At 48.7% G+C, this 25,802-nt stretch overlaps 1 protein-coding gene across 1 annotated transcript in view; it reads right to left on the bottom strand.

The window, feature by feature from the left end:
* Positions 1 to 12,497: 12,497 nt before the first annotated feature.
* Positions 12,498 to 25,802, bottom strand: part of LOC118701443 (zinc finger protein ZFP2-like) — a 33,779-nt gene continuing 20,474 nt past the window's right edge. The window contains exons 3-4 of the mRNA XM_036406063.1: positions 22,725 to 22,731; positions 12,498 to 13,485 (exon numbers count right to left, since the gene is read on the bottom strand). Coding sequence (XP_036261956.1) covers positions 12,817 to 13,485; positions 22,725 to 22,731 — 676 coding nt within the window. The 3' untranslated portion in view covers positions 12,498 to 12,816. The remainder of the gene's footprint in view (positions 13,486 to 22,724; positions 22,732 to 25,802) is intronic.

Here is a 25,802-nt window from a genome sequence, read left to right on the forward strand (position 1 = left end):
AAATTGATGAAAAGTCATTCTAGAAAAAGCAGAAGATATCAGAGAAAAAAACCCCTCAGGTACCAGTCTAAAAATTGGAAAACAATGTTAAAACCTAGCTGGTGGGGTAATGTATTAGAGATAAGATGATAAAAGAAATTAAGATTTTTCCTTTTATATGTTAAAACTGTTTTGATATTTCTTCCTTGTGTAATCCCCTGTTTTCTTTTGCCAGCATAGTCCAGAAGATGCAAGTAGACAAGAAATATTGCTCAAGCCCAATGATTAACAAAGAATAAGAGTGGGGACTGTGAAGAATGCATGTATTTTGTGATTGGCTTTTCGCAAATATTAAAATGAATATTATATGTCTTGTGTTAGCAAGTAATGCTGTATTAATTCTCTTAAGTACTGTGTTAAATATAGTTTTAGATTATAATATAATGTTAAAATAGAAACTATGTATGTGGGATATTTTTTTAAAGGAAAGAATAGTTTCTCGCACCAGATAGCACCCACAAGACACCTAAATCTTTCAGAGAAAAAGAATTTATTGCTCCATTATCAGAAGAAACAAACTTCTTCCTGGCTTGCTCAGCCCTGAAAACACCGTCAAGATGAAGAGGAAGAAGTTGACACTGACCAGACAGAATCCTTTGTTTAAATGGAATTTATGCATCATGTATGAGGTATATGAATATGCAATGGGCTATTGTTTTTAGGGTTAATCCTCTGTTAATGTGTGTCCTTTTTCGAGCTTATTTTCCCGAGAAAGAGGTACCCAGACTGTCCGTAACTCTTTGTTTTTATTGTCTCATATTGTCCTAAATCCTAATTGTCCAATTTTTCATTACTCTAATTATAGTACTATTTTTATAACCATTTTATTACTATTGAACTTCTAAAATTTTAAAAATAAGTGATTGGCATTTTTCTCAACATCTTCAGTGAAAAGTTAAACTGGACCTCTCTATCAAGGATTATTGGTTCAAATTTCCTCGTCCTTGAAGAGAATTCAAAAGTCTTTATAGATATATTACTGCTTATGTAAATACAAACACCTTCATGTTAACATCTAGAGATATATTCTGATTATCATTATTGACAGACCAATGGAAGAGAAAAAATAATCAGATTTTATAGGTTGACTTCTTCCCTCTAATACCTGGCCTTTCTGGCTGAGATGCCAGACTCATGATCACACTGCTTAATTCTTTTTCAGTTAAAGATAATGCAGAGTTGCGAGAAAAGCTGTGCCTCCAATGAGGCCTGGCCTTGTACACATCTAGTAAAATTGGTATTTCTGAGTTTGAAGTTTCTCAAAAGGCAGATCTTTGCCTTGGAAATGCAACTCTCAGTCAGTGACTTTGTTGGCAGAAGGTGAAATAAAATGCAGCTTGTGACTTTTCTGTGTTTATCTTTTGTGTGCGGGTTTTAGAGTTTGTTTTGTGTTGCTGCTTTTTCCCTGTGAGTGTTTTGGGGGAACAAAGGTGTAGCGGCATTGGGAGGGCTGTGGCGGCTGAGCCTGGCGAGCCCACGGCAGGCTGGATTCACAGCCACAGGGCCCTGCTGAGATCCATGGATAATGAGATTATTGGCTCTTGCAATTAAGGGATGAATATTGTGTGAATATTAAGAGAAGCTTTATTGATGTGAGGTTATGTTATTGTAGTTTAGATGTCCTCTGTTCTCCCCATAGTTCCCTTTTCCCCCCTCTCTGTATTGTTGCCATCAGACAGCCTGGGTTGTCTAGGACAGGTAGAAAGAGGCATGCCCATGTGTCCCTTGAATGGGGCAGCTGGGAATGGAAGAACTTGTTACTGGGCCTTGGCATGACAACACCTGACCTCCAATCAAGTTACAAGAAAACAGTCTCCACCTAAATGGCAGGGAAGAGCTGACTGACAGACTTTGGGAGGGGCCAGGGTTGGCCCCTAAAAGGCGAAGCATCCATCTTGAAGATGAACTGGCCACGTGGTATCCGCGAGGGCAGTTCCCAGCGCTGTGAATTTTTCCTTTGTAGTCCTTTGTAGCAGGACCCCTTTTTGTCAAGGTTTAATAAACCTTTTAATTTTCAAAGTGAGCAGTTGTCTCTAACATTTAGAAGAGGTAAACAAATGAACATCTGTGAGTCTTTAAAACAGAAACTTTTGTCAGGGTTAACATTTCGGCCAAGGGTACAACTTTAGACACTGTTACATGAATACAGCAAAGATAATAGTTCAGTGAACTGGTTGCGCTATAACAGTTTAAGGACTGAATGCATCAACAACACTAATGACCATTTCTGATCGGAGATCCCACAGTCCATTCCTGAGGGAAGACAATGGATATTTAGTTACATCAAGAGCATTGGACTATCAATATCAGGATTGTGTAAACAGAAGGAAGACACAGAACATTCCCACTGGCACTCTCCAGTGGCCAAACTCTGTGGAAAACTGACTGAAAACATCCAGGCAGATTTCACTGGGAACAATTCAGAGCTAATAATAAACAACAGTAACACATGAGCAGACCTCAGAATGCTTTACAAGGCAGGCATGCAGTGAGAGAAACAGAGACAGACACTACAGTATATTAGAAATATATTCCAAATAATATGCTCTAGTGATTGAATTATAACAAAAACATGCAAAAAGGAACTGGAGAAAATAATTCTAATTTCTTAGCTTGGTACATTGTCTTGGAGTGCTTCCCTCCACATGCAGTCAAATAACCTGCATATTTAACTAAACCACAACCAGAGCAATGATTTGGAAACTGCTGGCATCAGTGATTTTAGATTATGAGGCACAACCCATGGCTTTTTTCCTTTAAACAATCTTGTTCAATAGAATGAAATTACAAACAAAGGGACACAGAAGTTTCCTTCCTCCTTGTTTTCTACTAGAAAACAGGCAGGTTAATAGAGAAAATATCAATACTACATTATCTGCTTGACAAGAACACCAGGAAGAACAGATGTGGTGCCATCTCTGAAAATGCCTTGACTTGCAGAACATGAGCTTCATTGCCTTTTGGACTGACTGTCCATCCATGTCCTGTTATTCTACTGCTGATGACTTTCTGTGGAAGTCATTTGAATATGTACAACACCGTGGAGCTGAATGACTAGGTCTGGCTGGGGTTGCTGCACTACCCAGCAGCACTTGCACAGCCCCAGGGCTTGCTTTCGTCCTTTCTCTTCCTCAACGAGTAGGCTGGAGGTGGGCAAGAATTTGAGTGAGGACACAACCTGGACAGCCATCCCAAACTGAGCAAAGGAGTACTCATGTTGTACAACATCATGATCAGCAATAAAGGGATTTTTGAGAAAGCAGACATTGCTCAGAGGCTGGCAAGACCTATTAGTCTGCTTTTGGGAAGTGGTTAGTGATGGCCTTCTCATCATTATCTTGGGAGGTTTTTTGTCCCTCTTTGTTTATTAAACTGAAATTCTCAACAGAAGTTTTGTCACTGTGTGGGGAAATGTGGTGTTTAGCGGCTGGCTGGGGTAAACCCATCACACTGAGATTAAAAAAAAATACAAAATACAAATCTATGAAGTGGCAGCTTCCACACTGTATAATATTCTTGCAGCTACAGGAGGGCAGGACCCCTTTCAGACAGTGCTAAAGATCTCCTTTCCTTCTTTAAGCCGTCTGGAATAGTGAGACACTACAAGGCTGAGAATATGTGGGTCTCAGAGTCATTACAAATGACATTGCCTTAGGTAGGATTGCAAAATGCACAGGACTCCAAATTCACTTGAAGGTTTTTACAGAGATTTAAATAGAGATTTTAAATCATGGGCAAGTGAATTGGTAGTAAAAATGAGATTGTTTTGAATGACAGATATAAATTGATCACAGTGCCATTCATTGCTCCTTCTCCAGTGGAAATACAGTATGTTAATGAGAGATTCATTGGAGGGCAGCAGATGGTTTACTGGAAAAAGAACAAGACACAGTTTGCAGGTGTGCCCTTGATTTTCATTCCTCATATGACCACTCTGCTCACTGGAACTGGTCATGCAGAACTTTCAGGAAGATGTCCAAGATGTGCTAAGAAGCAGCACAATTTTCAGTTTATCTCTTTTCAGAATGTCTGTAATTTTCAAAGGTGTTAGTCCAAGGCTTTGTCTTTCCACTAAGAAAACGGTACCATTTTACTGTGTAGATGTTAGTAGCTCAAACAAAACATATTGCTTCATTTGCTGAACATAGAAACAATTTCAAAACTAGCTTGTCCATGTTTTTAAATGCCCAGAAGAATTTCACTATGTAGCCTGTCATTTGGATATAGAGACTTCTGGCTGTAAAGGCAGTGAGACAAACCCACCTGTGGTGGTTGTTTACAGGGGTCCCAGGATGAGGGAAGAGATGAGAATCTTGACTCCATATTTCAGAAGGCTGATTTATTATTTTATGACATATATTTTATATTAAAACTATTCTAAAAAATAAAAGAAAGGATTTCATCAGAAGGCTAGCAAAGAATAGAAAAGAAATTATAATAAAATCTTGTGACTGACCAGACAGTCTGAGACAGCTGGACTGTGATTGGCCATTAATTAGAAACAACCACATGAGAACAATCAAAGATGCACCTGTTGCATTCCACAGCAGCAGATAATTATTGTTTACATTTTGTTCCTGAGGCCTCTCAGCTTCTCAAGAGAAAAATCCTAGCAAAGGGATTTTTCATAAAATATCATAGCTACACCCACCTTCAGTGGAACCCACAGAAATCATGAGGCCTCAGAGCTGGTGAGCAAACTAATTAAAATGCTGCTGTTGTACACCACCAGATAAGGCACTGCTCAAATTTTTAGAAGAGAAGATTTTTTACAGATGTTTAAAATCAATTACTCATTTATTAAAATGCAACCCCCAGGAGTATAAAAGGCAAATTGCACTATGTTGCAAATGTTCATTATGTCTGTACAAACTCTAAGGAAACAGCTATTTATTAGCACAGGATCTTGTAACCTGCAATTCAGTTCTTTTGCCATTGCAATTCCTTGAAATGTTTGCAAATATTTGTGATTGAGTGTTGGTATTTTATTTTTTGATTGTCAAAAAAGCCCTGAATATTTTTTAGCATTCACATGTGAGCTTATAACTTAAATGTGGAGCAATAAATGAGAAGTTTAAATATAGGTCATTGGAAATATTGCTATTCCTATTGCATTGGCAACAAGTTCAAGATAATGTGCCCACATATTTAAGATGCTTTTCAATCAGACAGCATATTTTGCAATAGGAGAGAGTGTACTGTGCAACACAGAAAGTACCTAGGGAGGTTGATGGTGAGCCTGAGAAAAAGGAATCATAGTTAATCACACAGTTAGCTTGGTTAATCAAATTAAAAATTTTGTTCCGTGTAGCCTTTAGTTTAGTTCAGTTCAGTGTGTTTATTGACAGCGCTGGCACATGGAGAGTCACTTCCCAAAGACGTGCAAAAAATCACAGGCTCCAACTCTCTATATATCTAAGAAAGTCTTACATATTCATATAATTTCCCAAAATGCCTAATACATATTCATTACCTTACCCAGCCATGATTTCCATTTTAGCCTTAACTAATAATTAACTATTCCTCATTACTTCCACTCTCCTTGCTATATTCTTCCTCCTAACTAAATCTAGCTAAAATCTTAACTCAGTTTCTTTAAAGTCTTGATTAATTTCCCTCCTTTTTCTATAGAGTTAGTAAATTCTTTTACTAGTACACATATTCTTTCTCATCTAAACAAGTCATACCGTAAGTATCTTTCCAGGCTATATCATATGCTCTTAACAATGAAGTCAAAACTGCTACTTGTCGTAGCATCTTCCAAATAAGTATTGCAATGGACAAAATTAAGCTTATGCCAACTAAAATAAGCAAAACAATTGGATGGATTAGGATATTAAGTATACCAGTTGCCTCCAGTGACCATCCAAAAAGTGCATCCCACCAATGATGACTTACTTCTCGCTTTATTCTTTGCAGAACCCTACTAATTTCTTTTGCATAATGATGAACAGTTATTAAAACTTTCTCTCCATTCTCTTTAATTTCTTTCAAGATCTCACTCAGATCTTGATGTTTTATTACCTGCTTTACCAAGGAAAGGTTCATGCCAATGGCTGCAGGTAATAAATTGTGATACAGATACATTGTGTAGTTGGCCTTTATCAATTGGTGGGAGACAACTTGTACTGAATATGTGAAATCACATCCTACAATGTTAACAAAATTACAAATTAAAAAGTTGGAGTGATTTATAACAGACAAATACCTGTTTCCATTGTCTATCTTTACTGAGGCATAGGCGGTTCTCAGGCATACAGCCCTGACCAGTGTGTATAAGCACAGTTTTCTGAATAGCGTCTGGATGGATCTCAAGGTGGCATACACCCTGTTCAGTATTTAAACATATGTCTTAGGCATCAATGGTATTATTTTCACCGATGAATCCCTGCTGTTCTCAAGTAACACAGGATTCTACATTTACAATTTGCCATTTCTTCCCTGCCATCCTGGCCCATGCCCGATGTTCAAAGGGGTAAGGTACTGCCTTCTCACTATTTAATCCTAAATTTTAAGTAAAATTTACCATGATCCACCAAGACTGCAGCTTTCTTTCTAAACCCATGGCATTATCCCACACAACTTTTTGGATTTAAAATGGGAAAATGCCTTCACTTCCTTCTCTTAAAACTAAAGTGATTGTTGACTGCATCCACAGCTGTACTTGTATACAACTAAAAGCTAAAGACACATTATATTGAGCCATATTAAGTGCCTTTGTGGTCATGGACTTCCTTTAAATTTGATAGGACTTTTGAAACTTGCCATTGGTCAGCTCCTAATGCCAATAAAGATGACTGCAAAGGCTCCCTTATTTTTGCCAAACCATTAGTTGCAGTGGCCAGTTAATGAATATTAATTTCAATTTCTGAATATTTCTGAATATTCATTTCAATTTCATTCAAAACCCCTAGTCCTGTACCTATTATTCCAGTCAGATCTCTTTGTATCCTGCCTTTAAAATGAGCTTGCTTCTGCAACCATGTTGTATAGCCTTCAAAGGTTCTTTTTAAAAAAGGAGAACAAGCTTGTTGAATCTTTGAAATGTTGATCTGCATCAACAGTTAACATGCTTGAGGGACCATTCTGAGTTAAAGAGCAGTTGTTGCTCTCCCACATTTCTTATTACATACGGTACGATTTCACAGACTTTGGGTTTAGGTAGCATGGTTGAGGCTCGGGTGCTTATGGCCAGTTTGGTGGTTGTTGTGGTTTTGGTAGATATGGCATCTATTGTAAATTTGAATGAGAGCCCCATAGTACTCTGGCCCCAAATGCACAGCTTGTGTTAGTGTAAAATTATGCCAGCACTCCAATTTGTTGGGATAACTATTACATACTCCGCCTGCCGGAGCAGATGAAGCATAAATTTCTCTTCTTTTCTCATGGATAGTTGTGAACGTGACAGCCTGGTCAGAGTGAGAAAGCTAGATAAGTTTTCCCAGAATTGGCCTGGGAGAATTTAGGGAGCTGGAGATAAACAATGATAGCTTATTATTAAAACCAACCTGCAGGTGTTGTTTTCCTAATATCTGTTTTCTTGTTATTCTCATAAGATTGTTTATAAATGAGCATCTTGTTAATTAGCCAAACAGGTGAAATGTATTGATTAAATGACCAATCAGGCCTACCTATATTGGAACAGTGTATAAAAGGAGCAGTCCGAAGTAAAGATGCGTGCTTATGCCACTCAGCCTTCTGACTGTCTTTTTGTCATTTCTTACTAAACAGTGACAGGTGGTCCCGTTGATCATTTGGCACTCCGTTCTTTGATGACCTCTCCTATAACTCCTCAAAGTGTCCAACCTACCTGCCATCTTGACCTTTCATACTGGCACTCAAGCTTTTCATATACCCAGTCCCCATGCATGACTACAGTTGATAGGTTCAGATTTTGATAACAGAATAGTCTCCCATATAAGCAGTAACCCGATTAAAAGCTTTGGACCAAGGCCATTCAGCATTGTTCTTAGCAGAGGTACTTTCCTGAATTATTGCTACGGCTGTAAACAAAACTATTGTTCCTGACTGCAATGTACTCATTTTGCCTGAGTAAGTTTTAGTTTCAGTTCATTATCACCTGGTGTCACTTTCTAAGGTTCTTCAGGAGCCTTTTTCACTTAGGTATGGTGAATCCAGATGTTTTGTTCTTTGATTTTGAGTGCACTAAAGGTGGTAAGGAGCACCTGGAATAGTCCTTCCAACTGTGGCTCCAAAGTTTTTCTACAAAAGACTGCAGCTTAATCTCCAGGTTTTATGTCATGTACTGGCTCATCTAATTCTCTGCTTTGAGCCCCAGCCACATTTTTCGAATTATCTGAGCTGTTTGTTTAGGGCCACCATGTATCTGTGTAGGGTTTCTTCCCTTACTTGGGTCAGTGTTCCCCTCCACCCCATATGGCCTTCCATACAGCATTTCAAAAGGACTTAATTTCTCTGTTGTCCTAGGATTAGTCCAAATTTGCAGTAATGCTAATGGAAGAGCCTGAGGCCAGGGTAATTTTGCTTCTTGCCACTTGACTAAGGGTGATATGGAGTGTGAAGTTCCCAGTCTATGCCTAAGTAGCGGCTAATTTGCTGCACAATTTTTGAAATAAAAGGTGGCAGGGGGAACTCCAAAGCATGGTATTATTTTTTGTAACAATTCTTTGGTTATTCGCACTTTGGCAGTTTTGGTGGGGAAGGCTTCTGGCCACCCTGAAAAGGTATCTGTTAATACCAATAAATAAATATCAGTATTCCCCCTTCCTGGGAAGTTCTGAAAAATCAATTTGCCACTGTTGATCTGGCCTTTTCCAATTTGTCCAAGGTTTGGTTTGGGGATATTTTTGGGATTAGTTTGGAGGCAAAGACTACATTGTCAGGTCACTTGAATAACCGTACTTTGTAAATTTCTGGCCAGAATACTGTCTGTTAAATAGTTACATAAAGCATCAACTCCCTACTGTGTTTTCTGATGTTCCTCTTTAACTAATGACCATAATAAATAGGAGGGAATAACAAGCTTTCCTTTCCTTCCTCTGTAACAGCCCACTCTTCCTGGTTATAATTTCCTTTCTCATTTTTAATAAGCCTCTTGTCTTTCTTATTATAGTTTGGCTTACCTTCTAAGGAAATTAGTCCATCTGGGATCAATGGGTATCTGTGAGAGACAGTCTGGAGTTCCCCTCATTTGCCTCACAACCGTTGCAAGGACAGAGACTGGGACCCTGAGGACCCTGATCAGAATTCTGGCCTGCCTGAGGTGGATTCACACCAAAATCCTGAGGCCCCTGAGCAGAGTTCTGGCCTGCCAAGTGATTGTTTGCAGATGTATTTGCTGCTATGGTACCTTGCTTCTGGCAGGGCCTGCCAAGGGGTGATGTGCTCTATTATGCTTGCACCTGCTTCGTGACAATAGCCCAGGAATCTTCCCACCTCTTGGCCAGATGAACTTGCTGGGGCGACTTTGGTGGTCCCCCCCTGCCATGGAAAGTCCTTCATCTGCTTCACTACCATTATGACAAACAGAGACTGAAGCCCCCTCCCAAGGACTGAGACTGAGACCCTGTAATTCTGATACAGGGGGTGCTGGCCTGACTGGAGTGAGCCAAGTATTGCCTCAGGTGTGTTCGCTGGACCAAGAAAAGCAATGGGTCCCGCTCACTGCTGAGAACATGGACTATCTGCGCCTGTTCCCCCCTTGATGGCTTCAATACCCTTATTCTTCATTCTATCTGTTCCCCCTCAGCAATTTCAACACTTATTCTTTGTTATCTGCTCCCCCCTTATGCAAAGGGCTATAATAGGCCTCTTGGTTAACCAGGACTTTTGAGATCTCCCTGTCGTGACTAGGCGAACTCCATCTACTGGATCATGAGGACTTCGTCTCTACGTTTGGTACCTATACCCATTCTCTCTCTCTCTTTCTCTATTCTTTTCCTTTTTCCTAATTCTTTTAATGCATTTGCTGTGGTCATTCAAAAATAGGTGCATTTGTTTGATTGATACTGCAATCCCCTTCTGTGTTGCTTTTGCACTCTGAGATCAGCTAAAGAACCATCACAACCTCCATCTGTATGAGTGGATCGTGACAGTAGCTCACCTTTAGCTGCTTCTTTCAACTCTCTTTCCACCAGCTCATTCCCTTCTTCCAATTCAGAGCTCACTTTCTAGTGGGCCTTGATATGCATGATGGCTGCCTTCTCAGGCAGCTGAACTGCTTCCAACAGTTTTATTATCTCTTGTGCATGTTTAATACTTTCCCCTTGTGAATTCAACAGTCCTCTTTCTTTCCAAATCACTCAGTGGGCATGCACAACCCCAAATGCATACCTTAAGTCTGTATAAATATTGATTTATCTTCCTCTTGCCAGTTCTAAAGCACAGGTTAAAACAATTATTTCAGCCTTTTGTGCAGAGGTGTTTGTTGATAGTGGTCCAGACTCTATTACCTCTCTGCAAGTGGTGACAGCATGCCAAGCATGTCTTTTCCCACTGATGACATTAACTGCTCCCATCGCTGAGCCAGGTCTCGGCATTATCGAGGGGGTGTCCTTCAAATCCAACGGCTGGAGTAGGTGGCCTCAATAGTTTCCAGGCAATCATGGATCTCTGGATCTCTTGTGCTGGACAATGCTCTTTTCCTGACCAGAGATGGGGCAACTGAGAAGCATTTTAAAAACTTTTATTCCATTTTCAGTCTCATGAGAAGGCTGAGACAATACAGATGTTATAATTCACGCCATCACAATCAGAAGCCAACTGTTTCCTAATTACAATACACTTTAGGCGTCTCTTGGCCCATCAGCTTTTTGCCACGCCATGCTGTAGATGCCTTACAGCCAATCATCTGAAACTACCCTCGTGGGTCCCACTACACTGCATTTTTCATAGTTCCATTTCTCCAAAGTATCTAGTCTTACTTGCAAGGCCATCTTTTAAAACTTTTATCCATTTCTCTCTCAGCAATATCTGTCCTATTCCATGGCATTTCTAAGTCAGCATTTCTTGTCTCAAAGTTTGCACATGGATGCATACAGTGTGGGCCTTCTGTCAGGCCTTGAGAACTCTCTACAAATCCATTGCCCACACATGGTCAGAGAGAAATCTGGGGAGAAATCCTGGAATTTTGGGAAAAATCTTGAAATTCTGGGAAAAAACCCCAAAATCTGGGATCATACTGGGAGTGACTGGGGCTGTACTGGGTTTGTAGTGACATCATAGTGGGATCATACTGCCATGCCACGGCAAACTGTAATCACATTGATGGAGACTGGGATCATACTGGGAGTGAGTAGGAGCCTACGGGAGGCACTTGAGACAATTTCAGGAGCAAATGGGATGTACTGGGAGTGACTGGGATTATGCCGAGGGTGACTGGGAGCAGCTGTGAGAAAGTGGGATCATGCTAGGAGCAACTGGGAGGAACTGGCTACATGCTGGGGGTGATTGAAAACATCTGGGCTTATAGAGGGATTGACTAGGATCATGCTGGAAGTGACAGGGATCATATTGGCAGTGAGTGCCACTACACTGAGCCTGACTAGGAGTGGTTGGGAGCAAATGGGATCATACTGGAAGGAACTGGGAGGGACTGGGAACATGTTAGAGGGAACTGGGGTACACTGGGAGATACTGGGAGTGACTGGAACAAAAGTGAGGATAAAAGAGAGCAACTGGAACCATGTGGAGCACAGTCAGTTCATATTGGAAGTGATTGGGAGGACATGGCGGTCATATTTGGATCATACTGGAAATTACTGGGCTCCCACGGGAAGCAACTGAGATTCTGCAGGGAGTGAGAAGAAGTGATGAGGATCATACTGGGAATGCCAGGGAAACTGGAAGCACATGGAGGAACCAACTGGGCTCACACTGGAGCAGCCACTGCCAGCCCTGGGACCCCCAAAAACACCTCCCAGGGACCCCTGATGTCCCTCAAGGGCCATCTGCGGCTCGGCTTTGGAGCCCTGCCAGCTGCAAACATCCCCCCAAAAAACCCCAAACCCAGGCACCCCCTGGGATTTTGGGCCGAGCTCCCCCTGCCCGGGCACCTGCAAAATGGGGAGCGATGCTCCCGGGGCTGCAGCGACTCCAGGGAGCACCAGGGCCATGCAATTCCTTCTCTCCCCTTTGGCTGCTGCTTCCTGCTGTCACACTGCCTCTTCCTCCCTCCCTCCTCCTCCTCCCCACCCCGTTCCCGAAGGCTGAACCCTGAGGGGAAAGGGGGCAAGGAAAGGGCGGGAACTTTGAGGGGACACTCTGGGAGGCGGTGCTCTGCAAACAGAACTGACTGAAAATGAACAAGAAAGAAATCACTGACTCTGAAAGTTTTGTTTGCTATCAAATACATCCCACCTACCCAGCCCCACACAATTCCTATCCCACCACTTCAAATCAGGATCCCACTTCTCCCAATCTCCTCCCAACCCGGTCTCACCCTGGAGGCTGTGGAAACAAATGAGTTTGAAGTGGGATTGAATTTTTTTGAGATGGGAACAAGCAATTTGAGGTGGGACTGAGCCACTATGAGTAAAAATTCAGTTGTTTTCAGTGGGATTTGAGTGGTTATGAGGTGACAGATCAATCCCTCTTGACTTTTGGACTGCAGAGAGATGGAAAAGAGAAAAAAAATAAGGCCAAACCAAAAGAATAAGAAGCCAGGTGTGTTCCCAACATGGATCACAGGGAATGTGGCTCACCAGGGCTCTGCCAAACGTGGGTCCTCCATTGGGGGATGGAGCTGGCGCAGCGCACGAAGCTCTGCCCGCACTCGGGGCACTCGCAGGGCTTCCCTTACCAGTGGTTCTGTTGGTGTCTGGTCAAGTGAGAGCTGCTGTAGAAGCTCTTCCGACACTGGGGACACTCATAGGGCCTCTCCCCAGTGTGGATGCGCTGGTGCCTGATTAGGTTGAAGTTGTTCTTGAATCCCTTCCTGCAGTTGGGACAGCGGAAGGGCCTCTCCCCTGTGTGAATCTGATAGTGCCGGAGGAGATGGGAGCTGGTCTTAAACCCCTTCCCACACTCAGAACACTCATAGGGCCTCTCCCCCGTGTGGTTCTTTTGGTGGACAATCAGGCTGGAGTTCTGCCTGAAGCTCATCCCACATTCCCCACACTCGTAGGGCCTCTCCCCAGGGTGGATCATCTGGTGGTAGATCAGCCTGGAGCGCTGGCTGAAGCTTTTCCCACACTCCCCACACTCGTAGGGCCGTTCCCCACTGTGGGTCCTCTGGTGCTGGATCAGGCTGGAGCGCTGGCTGAACCTCATCCCACATTGCCCACACTCATGGGGCCGTTCCCCGGTGTGGATCCTCTGGTGGCAGATCAGGTTGGCTTTCTGACTGAAGCTCTTCCTACACTCCCCACACTCATAGGGTCTCTCCCCAGTGTGGGTCCTCTGGTGTCTGATCAGGCCGGAGCTCCATCTGAAGCTCTTCCCACACTCCATGCATGTGTGGGGCTTCTCCCCATCACGGAGCTGGTCATGGAGCACCAGCTCCGAGCTCTGGCTCCATCTCCGGCCGCCTTCCCGGCCCAGGCTGCCTCTTTCCCCCTCACATCCCCACCATCTGCGTTTGCAGCCCCTCCTCGTGCGACATCTCCAGGCCTTTTCCGCCTCAATGGGTTCCTGCACCGTGGAGCCGCTCAAAACGGCCTCTGCCACCAGGTTCTGCCGCGGGCATTTGTCCTCCCTGCTCTCCGTCCTCCACTCCTGCTCTGGGGGAGGAAGGACAAGGACAGCATGGGATTTGCCTCTGTGCCACAGGCAAGGGCAACGAGATCCCCCCAGGGCTGTGCTGGGCTGGGAGATGGAGCAGCACAGAGGGGGAAAGGGGCACTGACTTCATCCTCACCTGCCTCAGGTGTCCAGGGGCATCTTCCTCTTCCTCATAGCCTCCCAAGGGCTGGAAATGGGAAATCCTGGTTTGGAGATAACAAGGGATGAGCACGTTGAGTTTGAAGGTCCCTCTGCCCAAGTCCATCTCTACAAGTCACCGGCCATCTGGGCTCCAGAAAAACCTCCCAAACACCAAGATTCAGCCCTGAAAAAGACTCCCAGGAGTTCCCTGTCCCTGGTCCCTCCCATGTGGTGTTCGGGGGTTCCACCCTGTCCCAGCTGCTGGGGTCACGCTTGGATTGGGGGTCCCCCTTCTCCTCAGGTGCCCGCCCTGCCCAGGCTGCTGGCAGTCCCAGCAATGCCAAAAGCTCCCCCCTCTTGGCTCTCCCCATTTCGGGATGCCTGGGGCTTTTTGGGCTCCCAGGCTCCCTTCTCCCCTCATTCTCTGCTCTGCGCTGCAGCGGCTCCAAGGAGTCCCCCCTGCCCCTCTCCAGGCTCTTGAGGCTCCCGCCAATGGCGGCGCTCCCCCCTCTCTGGCCTCCCCACTTTGGCCTCCTGGGGGACACAGGGCTCTGCTCCTCCAGGCTGCCTCTGCCGGCAGCCGCCACCGCCACCCCCCGATGTCCCCCCGAGGGGCCTTTTCCTCTCAGCCTTGGACTTCTTCATTCTTCAAACATCCCCCCAAAAAAACCAACTGGGAGCAACTGGGAGTGACTGGCTGCATGCTGAGAGTGATTGGAAATATCTGGGCTTATACTGGGATCAACTGGGATCATACTGGCAGTGAGTGCCACTACACTGATGCTGACTGGGAGCAAATGGGATCATATTGGAAGGAACAGGGAGTGACTGGGAACATGCTGGAGGGAACTGGGGTACACTGGGACATACTGGGAGTGACTGGAACAAAAGTGAATATGAAAGACAGCAACTGGAACCATGTGGACCACAACTGGTTCATACCAGCAGGGACTGGGAGCACACTGGCCTCATCTTTGGATCATACTGGGAGGGACTGGACTAACACTGGGAGTGTCTGAGAGCGACTGGGAACATACCCTGCACATCATCCCCCATACTGGGCCTGATGGGAGCTCACTGGGAGCACACTGGAAGCAAATGGCATCATACTGGGACTGACTGAGTTGATCTAGGAAGCAACTGGAACCATGCTGGAGGCAGCTGGGACCATACTGGGAGAGACTGGAAGAAACTGGGATTATACTGGGACCAAACTGGGAGGGCTGGCATGTGACTGGGATCAAACTGGAGCTTACTGGGATCATAGTGGGGTTGAAAGGGAGCGACTGAGATCACACTTTGGGCTACTGGGAGCAGCTGAGAGAAACTGGGATCATGCTGCAAGCAAACTGGAGGAACTGGGAAGGACTGGATGCCTGCTGGAGGCAACTGGGATATTCTGGGCATGACTGGGGGATCATACAGGGATAACTGACACCTTACTGGGGCTACTGGCAGTGCCTGGAAATGACTACAGACATGCTGGGGGCAACTGGGATATACTGGGAGTGTCTCTAACCATACTGGGGTGACTGGAACCACACTGGGAACAACTGGCACCATTGTGGGCAGGACTGGGACTATAGCAGGTGCAACTGGGTTCAAATGGGAGTGTCTGTAACTACAGTGGAGTGATGGAACCACACTGGGAACAGCTGGGCTCATGCTGGGGTAGACTGGGGTCACAATGAGGGTTACTGGAATCATACTGGGATTGACTGGGAGTGTAGGAGCAACTGGGATTAGACTGCAAGTGACTACAATCACACTGGCATTATAGTGGGTGTGAATGGAACCTGACTGGGGGTTCCTGGGAGCTACAGGACCCATGGTGGGAGGAAATTGTGGACTGGGCTGTATACTGCGAGTGTCTGGAACCATACTGGGGGGACTGGAACCACACTGGGAACAGCTGGGATTATGCTGGGGACAACTGGGACCATGCTTGGGGCAACTGAATCTGTGCTGGTGGCAGCTGGACATGACTGGGACCCTGCTGGGAGGGACTGGGACTATTCTTGGGGTAACCGGGATCATAATGGGAGACACTGGGAAAAACTGGAACTATGCTGGAGGCAACTGGCCTCACACTTGAATCACAGTGGAAGCAGCTGTGTCCATGCTGGGTTAGACTGGAATCTCACTGAAGCTGACTGGAATCATTGGGATTGACTGGGAGTGACTGTGAGCAACTGGAATTGTGCTGAAATCAACTGGGAGGAAGTGGGAGTGACTGGGAGCAGGCTGGTGGTTACTGGGATATACTGGGAGGGACAGTGAGTCATTGGGATCACTCTGGAAGCTACTGGGGTCATGCTGGCATTGACAGGGAGCAACTGGGATCACAGTGGGGGCACTGGAATCAGACTGCGAGTGACCAGGATCATACTGGGAATGGCTACAATCATACTGGGATTAGAGTGGGTGTGACAGAGGGTTACTGGGAGCTACCAGGCCCATGCTGGGAGCATACTGGGGACATAATTAGAGGAACTGGGAGCAACTGGGATAAAACTGGGGGCAAGTGACCAACACGGAGGCAACCGGGAGTGCCTGGCAATGACTGCGAGAATGTTCAGAGCAACTGGGATATACTGGGAGTGTCTGATACCATACGGGTGGTGACTGGGACCAAACTGGAGTGACAGGGAATGTGCTGGGGGAACTGGGAACACACTGAGGGCAAGAGGGAGTGACTGGGGCCCTGCTGGGAGAGACTGGGATCATACTGGGAGTGCCTAGGACTATGCTAGGGGCAACTGGGAGAACTGGGAACACACTGGATCAAAGTGGGAGGAACTGGGAGCAACTGAGACCATGCTGGGAGCAAATTGCATCATCACATGGAATGATAGAAGGGACTAGGCTCATACTGGGAGTGCCAAGGAAACTGGAAGCACACGGGAGGACCAACTGGGCTCATACAGGGAGCAGCCACTGCCCCCAGAAACACCTCCCTGGGACCCCTCGATGTCCCTCAAGGGTCATCTGTGGCTCAGCTTTGGAGCCCTGCCAGCTCCAAACATCCTCCCCAAAAAACCCCAAACCCAGGCACCCCCTGGCAGATTTGGGCCGAGCTCCCCCTGCCCGAGCACCTGAGGGATGGGGGGCGATGCTCCCGGGGCTGCGGCGACTCCAGAGTTCCCTCTCCCCTTCTCCAGCTGCTTCTGCTGCCGCTTGGCCTCCTCCTCCCTCCCTCCTCCTCCCCCGTTCCCGAAGCCCAAACCGTGAGGGGAAGGGGGGTGAGGAAAGGGCGGCAGCTGTGAGAGGAAGGGGGCGGGGCCAAGGGGAGCATGGTACTCTACCAGCTCTGGCCTAAAATGAGCAAAAGGAGCCCTAAAGCGCACCCTAAATCCACATGGTTTGGCCTAAAATCAGCCAAAGGATATTAAAAATACCCAAATGGGTCTAAAATCCAATGAAAAGGGCCTAAAATTGCCCCAAATGTTTTAAAACCCAAACAAAATGGCATAAAACCACCCTTTAATCTTTCAAATGCACCTAAAATCCACCCTGAAAGAACCTGGTTTATCCTGAAATCACCCAAATGGGCCTAAAATCCAGCTGGTTTTGCCTAAAGTCACCCAAACTTGCCTGAAACCAAGACAAGGGGACCTAAAATCACCCTAAAAAGGCTTGGTTCGACCTAAAGACACAAAAATGCACCAAAATATGCCGAAAATCACAAAAAAAGGGGCCTAAAATAACCCACCCAGGATTAAGATTCACCCATATGGACCTAAAATCAGCCAAAGTGATCTAAAATCCATACAAAAATAGCCCAGTTTATCGTAAATCACCCAAATGGACTCAAACGCCACCCACATGGGCCTAAAATCATCCAAAGGGATCTAAATTCCCCCCTCAAACCCACCAGATTCAGCCTCAAATCAGCCAAAGGGGCCTAAAATCCCCCCGGCAAGGCTGGGACTGCCCGCAAGGGATCCGAGCCCAGCCTAACCCTGCCCAGGCCGGCCCAAAATGCCCCCGAGGGGCCGAGCCTGAGGCCGAGCCCGGGATGGGCTCCGGGCTCGCTCCGGGCCCTCCGCGCTCGCTCCGGGGAGTTTTGGCCGCGGCCCCGGCCGGGCCTGGGCGGGACTGGGAGGGACCAGGGAGGGCCGGGCAGGGCTGGGGCATTTGGGGCTTTCTTGGGCTGGGGGAGTTTGTGGGGAGCTCAGGGGCGATTATTGGGGTTTTCGAGAGAAGGATTGGGTTTGGGGGGAGCTGGGGAATTTTGAGGGATTTTGGGGGGTTAGGATTTTGGGAAGTTTTACTGGGGAGGTGTTTTTTCTGATGATGTTTGGGAGTTTATTACAATTTTTTGGGGTTTGTTTTATAATTTTGGGGGGATTACTAGGATTTTTTGGGGATTTTATTGGAATTTCTGGGAAATTTTGGTTTCTTTATTGGAATTCTGGAGGCATTTAGTGGGATTCTTTGAAGGTCTGGGTTTTTTAAGGAACTTTTTGGGGTTTTTGGGGGATTTTTGTGGGATTGGGGGGGGGTTGTGGGGTTTTTTGGGTGTTGCCAGGATTTCTTTCAGTCTTGGGGAGGATTTTGTGGGGCTTCTTGTGGTTTTGGGGACATTTTTGGGGTTTAATCAGGATTTTGGGGGGGTTGGTGGGATTTCAAGAAATTTTGTGGGGTTTTATTGGGATTCTAGGGTGTTCCAATGGGATTTTGTGATATTTAATTGCGATTTAGTGGGTTTCATTGGGACTTTTGGGCGTTTTAGGGAGATTTTGGCACCTCTCAGCCCTTCTCCACGCACAGGGACAACCTTAAAGCTTCTCAGACCACCCAAGGCCCCCCCAAATCCCCTAAAAACTACAATAAGAGTCTCCAAAAGCCCAGAGAATCCCACAAAATCCCAGTGAAACTCACCAAAATTAAAAAATATTCCAAACATTTTCAATAAATTCCCCCCAAAAAATCAACCCCCCGCAGAACCCCAATAAACTCCCTCAAAATCCAAAACCCTCCAAATCCACTCCCCCCCAAACACAACAATTCTCCCCAAAAACTTAATAACTCCCCCCTAAACAACAAAATCCCCCAAAGCCCAAAAAAGCCACCCCCAAAATCTCCCCCAAAACCCCCCAGACTCACTAGGACCATCCTGGATCAGGGGGCACTGGCCGGTGGAACAGGAGCCACTTCAGGGGACCCTGGGAGCTTTTTTGGGAGGGAGCACCATGGGAGACCCCCCAAAAACGGGGGAGGGGGGAACCCTTGTTGTGCCCCCTCCCCCCAAAACCCCCAGACCCCAGTTCAGGGTGGGCCTGGGACCCTCGGGATCCCCAAATCACCCTCAAGACCCCCCTGAGAGCCCCCAGACCCTTCCCAAGACCCCACCCTGGACCCTTCCAGGACCCTCCAGACCCCTCCCCAAACCCAACTCAGGCTCCCACCCCCCCCAGATTCCCCAGTACCTCTCCCCAGACCCCCCCCCAAACCCCCGGACCCCTCTCCAAAGCCACCCCAGACCTACCCGGACCCTCCCCCGCCCCCCCCCCCGATTCCCTCTCAGGCCCCTCCCGCTCCTGTCCCGATCCCGGAGGGTCCCGGCCGCGGTGGGGAAGTGGGCGCCGTTTCCGGCTCGCCTCTGAATAGCCGGAGCTGCGCGAGGTAGGCGGGCGTTGCTGAGAGGAGCCGCGCCGTGTTTCGTTGGCTCGGGTACGTGAAGCGCGGTGATTGGTTGGTTTGGGGCGGGGCGCGCCGCTATTGACTGGGGGAGCCCGCGCATGCAGCGCAGGTAGGAGATTGTGAGGGGGAAGCTGAAGGAAACTGGGGGGGGGTTTGAGGAGGGTGTGAAGTGGGTCTGAGGAGAAACTGGGGATTTTTAGGGGCATTGACGGGAAATACGGGGGTGTGCGGTGGGTTTTGGGGGAATGAGGGGGTCTGAGGGGGCTTTGGTGGGTCTGAGGGGGCTTTAGGGAGCTTTGGGGGAAGCTTGAGAGGGTCTGGAGCTTTCTCAGGTGGGTTTAGAGGGATCTGAGGGGAATTGGGAGGGTCTGAGGGGATTTTGGGGGATTGCAAGAGAAACTGGGGGGTTCTGAGGGAATCGGGGGGATTCTGAGGGGAGTCTGGAAATTTGTTGGAGTCTGAGGGGCTTTCATAGGGTTTGGGGGGGATTGAGGGGTCTGAGGGGGATTTGGGGCAGTCTGATGGATTTGGGGGGGGTCTCAGGTGGGTCTGGGGTGAATTTTGGGGAAAACTGGGGGGATCTGAGGGTCCTGGGGAGGTTTTGGGGGTCCCGAGGGTCCCAGGCCCACCCTGAACCGGGCTCTGGGGGTTTCGTGGGAAGGAGGCACAACAGGGGTTCCCCCCCCCCCCGTTTTTGGGGTGTCTCCCATGGTGCCCCCTCCCCAAAAAGCTCTGAGGGCCCCCTGAAGTGGCTCCTGTTCCACCAGCCGGTGCCCCCTGATCCAGGAAGGCCCCAGCGAGTCTGGGGTGGGGCGGTGGTTTGGGGGCTTTTTTGAGGATTTGGGGCATTTTTGGGGGGATTTTGGGGGTGGCTTTTTTGGGCTTTAGGGGTTTTTGTTCAGAGTTTAGGTGGAATTTTTGGGGAGAATTATTGGGTTTTGGGGGGTACAGGATTTTGGGGGATTTTATTTGGGTTGTTGGGACTTTTTGGGGGGGGATTTATTGAAAGTTTTGGGAGTTTTTTTAAATTTTGTTGGGTTGCACTGGGATTTTGTGGGATTCTCTGGGGTTTTGGAGGATCTTTTTGTAATTTTTGGGGGATTTGGGGGGGGTTTAGTAGAATTTTGGGGGGCTTTGGGGGAGGCCCTGGGTGTGGGGAAGGGCTGAGAGGCATGATAATCTCCTTAAAACACCCAAAAGTCCCAATAAAACCCCTAAAGTCCCATCTAAACCTCACAAAAACCTATTAGAACACCCTAGAATCCCAATAAAAGCCCACAAAGTGTTTTGAAATCCCAACAACCCCCCCCAAAATCCCGATTAAACCCCAGAAATCCCCCAAAAGATGTCCCCAAAACCGTAAAAAGTCACACAGAATGCCCCCCAAGACTGAAATAAATCCTGGCAACACCCAAAAAACCCAGCAAAACCTCCCCAACTCCCAACAAAAATCCCAAAAAATTCCCAGAAACACCCAAACCCCCAAAGAATCCCATTAAATACCCTCACAATTCCAGTAAAATTGGACCATGCATCCAAAATCCCCTAAAAACCAACCAAAACAAGCCCCATAATTCCAAAGAATCCCAAAAAATCCCAGTAATCCCCCCTAAAAAAACAATAAACCCCCAAACACCCCCAGAAACCCCCCCCCAAAGTGCCAGTAAAACCTACCAAAACCCACAAAGCCCCCAAAATTCCCCAAGTTCCCCCAAACCCAATCCTTCTCTCGGAAAACCCCAATAATCGCCCCTGAACTCCTCACAAACTCCCGCAGCCCAAGAAAGCCCCAAATGCCCCAGCCCTGCCCGGCCCTCCCTGGTCCCTCCCAGTCCCGCCCAGGCCCGGCCGGGGCCGCGGCCAAAACTCCCCGGAGCGAGCGCGGAGGGCCCGGAGCGAGCCCGGAGCCCATCCCGGGCTCGGCCTCAGGCTCGGCCCCTCGGGGGCATTTTGGGCCGGCCTGGGCAGGGTTAGGCTGGGCTCAGATCCCTTGCGGGCAGTCCCAGCCTGGCCGGCGGGATTTTAGGCCCCTTTGGCTGATTTGAGGCTGAATCTGGTGGGTTTGAGGGGGGAATTTAGATCCCTTTGGATGATTTTAGACCCATGTGGATGAATTTAATTTTGTGTGAGTGATTTTGGATCCATTTTTCTGGTGATTTTGGGCTCATTTGAGTAGGTCTTCTGCTTCATTGTGTAATTTTAGGTCAAACCAAGTCGTTTAGGATGATTTGAGGTCCTCTTCTGTTGGTTTCAGGCACATTTGGGTGATTTTAGGTCAATTTAGGTGATTTTTGGCAAAACTGGGTGGATTTTAGGCTCCTTTGGGAGTTTTTAGGTCAAAGCAGGTATTTTAAGGGAAGATTTGAAACCCATTTTGGAGATTTAAGGATAATTTTAAGCCATTTAAGGGAGGTGTAAACCAGTTTGAACAATTTTTGGCTCCTTTGGTTGGATTTTACACCTCTTTGGATAATTTTAATTCTCTTTGGCTCATTTTAGGCCAAACCTGGCTAATTTCAGCTGCATTTGAGGCCCTTTTGGGTGATTTTAAACTAAACTGGGCCCTTTTAGGACCACGCGTCCCTTTGGCCCGGCCCTTTTCCCCTCAGGTTTCCCGCCCTTTCCCTGCCCCCTTCCCCTCACGGTTTGGGCTTCGGGATGGGGGAGGAGGAGGAGGGAAGGAGGAAGACGCCGAGCAGCCGCAGGAAGCAGCTGGAGGAGGGGAGAGAGAACCCTGGAGTCGTCGCAGCCCCGGGAACGTTGCCTCCCATCGCGCAGATGCCCGGGGAGGGGGAGCTCGGGGGGTGCCTGGGTTTGGGGTTTTTTGGGGGGGATGTTTGGAGCTGGCAGGGCTCCAAAGCCGAGCTGCAGATGGCCCTCGGGGGGACATCGGGGGGTCCCTGGGAGGTGCTTTTGGGGGCAGTGGCTGCTCCCAGTATGAGCCCAATTGGTCCCCCTGTGTGCTTCCAGTCTCCTCAGCACTCCCAGTATGAGCTCAGTCATTCCAGGTATGAGCCATGTTGATCCCAGCAGGAGCCTCGTCACTTCCCCTCATTCCCTGCAGGATCCCTGTTGCTTGCAGTAGGAGCCCAGTCACTCCCAGTCCTTCCCTATGCTGATGCAATTTGCTCCCAGCACGGTCCTGGTGTGCTCCCAGTTTCTGCCACTTTCATCCAGTGTGTTCCCAGTTCTCCCACTTCTCCCCTAGCATAGTCCAAGGCACTCCCAGTATGATCCCAGTCTCTCCCAGCAGGGCCCCAGTCACTCCCTCTTGCCCTCAGTGTGTTCCCAGTTCCCCCAGCACATTCCCTGTCACTCCAGTTTGGTCGCAGTCACCACCCGTATGGTATCAGACACTCCCAGTATATCCCAGTTGCTCTGAACATTCTCGCAGTCATTGCCAGGCACTCCCGGTTGCCTCCGTGTTGGTCACTTGCCCCCAGTTTTATCCCAGTTGCTCCCAGTTCCTCTAATTATGTCCCCAGTATGCTCCCAGCATGGGCCTGGTAGCTCCCAGTAACCCCCTGTCACACCCACTCTAATCCCAGTATGAGTGTAGCCACTCCCAGTATGATCCCAGTCACTTGCAGCCTAATCCCAGTTGCTCCCAGTCAATCCCAGTCTGAAGCCAGTACCCCCAGTTGCTCCCGCATGGGCCCAGCTGTTCCCAGTGTGGTTCCATCACTCCACTAGGATTACAGACTCTCCCAGTATGGTCCCAGTTGAACCCAGTTGCCCCTGCTATAGTACCAGTCACTCTCCATATGATCCCAGTCCCTCCCACAATGGTCCCAGTTGCCCCAGGCCCAGCATGGTCCCAGTTGTTCCCAGTGTAGTTCCAGACACTCCCAGTATATCCCAGTTGCCCCCAACATATCTGTAGTCATTTCCAGGCTATGCCAGTGGCCCCAGTAAGGTGTCAGTTATCCCAGTATGATCCCCCAGTCATGCCCAGAATATCCCAGTTGCCTCCAGCAGGCATCCAGTCCTTCCCAGTTCCTCCAGTTTGCTTGCAGCATCATCCCAGTTTCTCTCAGCTGCTCACAGTAGCCCAAAGTGTGATCCCAGTCGCTCCCTTTCAACCCCACTATGATCCCAGTAAGCTCCAGTTTGATCCCAGTCACATGCCAGCCCTCCCAGTGTGGTCCCAGTGTAATCCCAGTTTCTTCCAGTCTCTCCCAGTATGGTCCCAGCTGCCTCCAGCATGGTTCCAGTTGCTTCTTAGATCAACCCAGTCAGTCCCAGTATGATGCCATTTGCTGCCAGCGTGCTCCCAGTTGCTCCCAGTCAGGCCCAGTCTGGGGGATGATGTGCAGGGTGTGCTCCCAGTCGCTCTCAGATCCTCCCAGTATTAGTCCAGTCCCTCCCAGTATGATCCAAAGATGGCCCCAGTGTGCTCCCAGTCCCTGCTCGTATGAACCAGTTGTGGTCCACATGGTTCCAGTTGCTCTCTTTCACCCTCACTTTTGTTCCAGTCACTCCCAGTATGTCCCAGTGTACCCCAGTTCCCACCAGCATGTTCCCAGTCACTCCCAGTTGGGTGTTTGGGAGGATGTTTGGAGAATGAAGAAGTCCAATGCTGAGCGGAAAAGGCCCCTCGGGGGGACATCGGGCGGTGGCGGTGGCGGCTGCCGGCAGAGGCAGCCTGGAGGAGCAGAGCCCTGTGTGCCCCAGGAGGCCAAAGTGGGGAGCCCAGAGAGGGGGGAGCGCCGCCATTGGCGGGAGCCTCAAGAGCCTGGAGAGGGGCAGGGGGGACTCCTTGGAGCCGCTGCAGCGCAGAGCAGAGAATGAGGGGAGAAGGGAGCCTGGGAGCCCAAACAGGCCCGGGCATCCCGAAATGGGGAGAGCGAAGAGGGGGGAGCTTTTGGCATTGCTGGCACTGCCAGCAGCCTGGGCAGGGCAGGCACCGAGGAGAAGGGGGGACCCCCAATCCAAGCGTGACCCCAGCAGCTGGGACAGGGTGGAACCCTGGACACCAAAGGGGAGGGACCAGAGACGGGCAGCTCCTGGGAGGCTTTTTCAGGGCTGAATCTTGGTGTTTGGGCAGGTTTTTCTGGAGCCCAGATGGCCGGTGACTTGTAGAGGTGGACTTGGGCAGAGGGACCTTCAAACTCAACATGCTCATTCATTGTTTTCCCCAAACCCAGATTTCCCATTTCCAGCCCTTGGGAGGCTATGAGGAAGAGGAAGATGCCCCGGGACACTGAGGCAGGTGAGGAGGAAGTCAGTGCCCCTTTCCCCTCTGTGCTCTTCCATCTCCCAGCCCAGCACGGGCCCCCGGCTGCAGCACAGCCCTGGGAGGATCTCGTTGCCCTTGCCTGTGGCACGGAGGCAAATCCCATGCTGTCCTTGTCCTTCCTCCCCCAGAGCACGAGCTGAGCATGGAGAGCAGGGAGGACAAATGCCCACGGCAGAACCTGGTGGAAGAGGCCGTTTTGAGCGGCTCCACGGCACAGGAAGCCAACGGGGAGGAAAAGCCCCGGAGATGCCGCATCGAGGAGGGGCTGCAAACGCAGATGGCGGGGATGTGAGGGGGAAAGAGCCAGCCTGGGCCAGGAAGGCGGCTGGAGATAGAGCCAGAGCTTGGAGCTGGTGCTCCATGAGCAGCTCCATGATGGGGAGAGGCCCCACACATGCATGGAGTGTGGGAAGAGCATCAGCCGGAGCCCCAGCCTGATCAGGCACCAGAGGACCCACAGTGGGGAGAGGCCCTATGCATGTGCGGAATGTGGGAAGAGCTTCATGTGGAGTTCCAACCTGGTCAAGCACCAGAGGATCCATGATGGGGAATGGCCCTATGAGTGTGATCAGTGCAGGAAGAGGTTTCAGACCAGCTCCCATCTCCTCCAGCACACGCACACAGAGGAGAGGCCCTTCCGCTGCCCTGACTGCGGGCAGGGCTTCAGGCAGAACTCCCATCTTGTCATGCAACAACAAATCCACAATGGGGAGAGGCCCCATGAGTGTGAGGAGTGTGGGAAGAGCTTCAGCCGGAGCTCCACCCTGATCCGCCTCCAGAGGACACACACTGGGGAGAGGGAGAGGCCCTACGAGTGCGGTGAGTGTGGGAAGAGCTTCAGACAGACTGCCAATCTGATCCAGCGCCGGCGCATCCACACTGGGAAACGGCCACACAAGTGTGGGAAATGTGGAAAGAGCTTCAGCCAGCATTCCTACCTGATCCACCACCAAAAGATCCACACTGGGGAGAGGCCCTACGAGTGTGATAAATGCAGGAAGAGGTTTAAAACCTGCTCCTGTCTCCTCAAGCACTA

The sequence above is a fragment of the Molothrus ater genome, unplaced genomic scaffold, assembly GCF_012460135.2.
Source record: "Molothrus ater isolate BHLD 08-10-18 breed brown headed cowbird unplaced genomic scaffold, BPBGC_Mater_1.1 matUn_MA509, whole genome shotgun sequence".
Lineage (NCBI taxonomy): Eukaryota > Metazoa > Chordata > Aves > Passeriformes > Icteridae > Molothrus > Molothrus ater.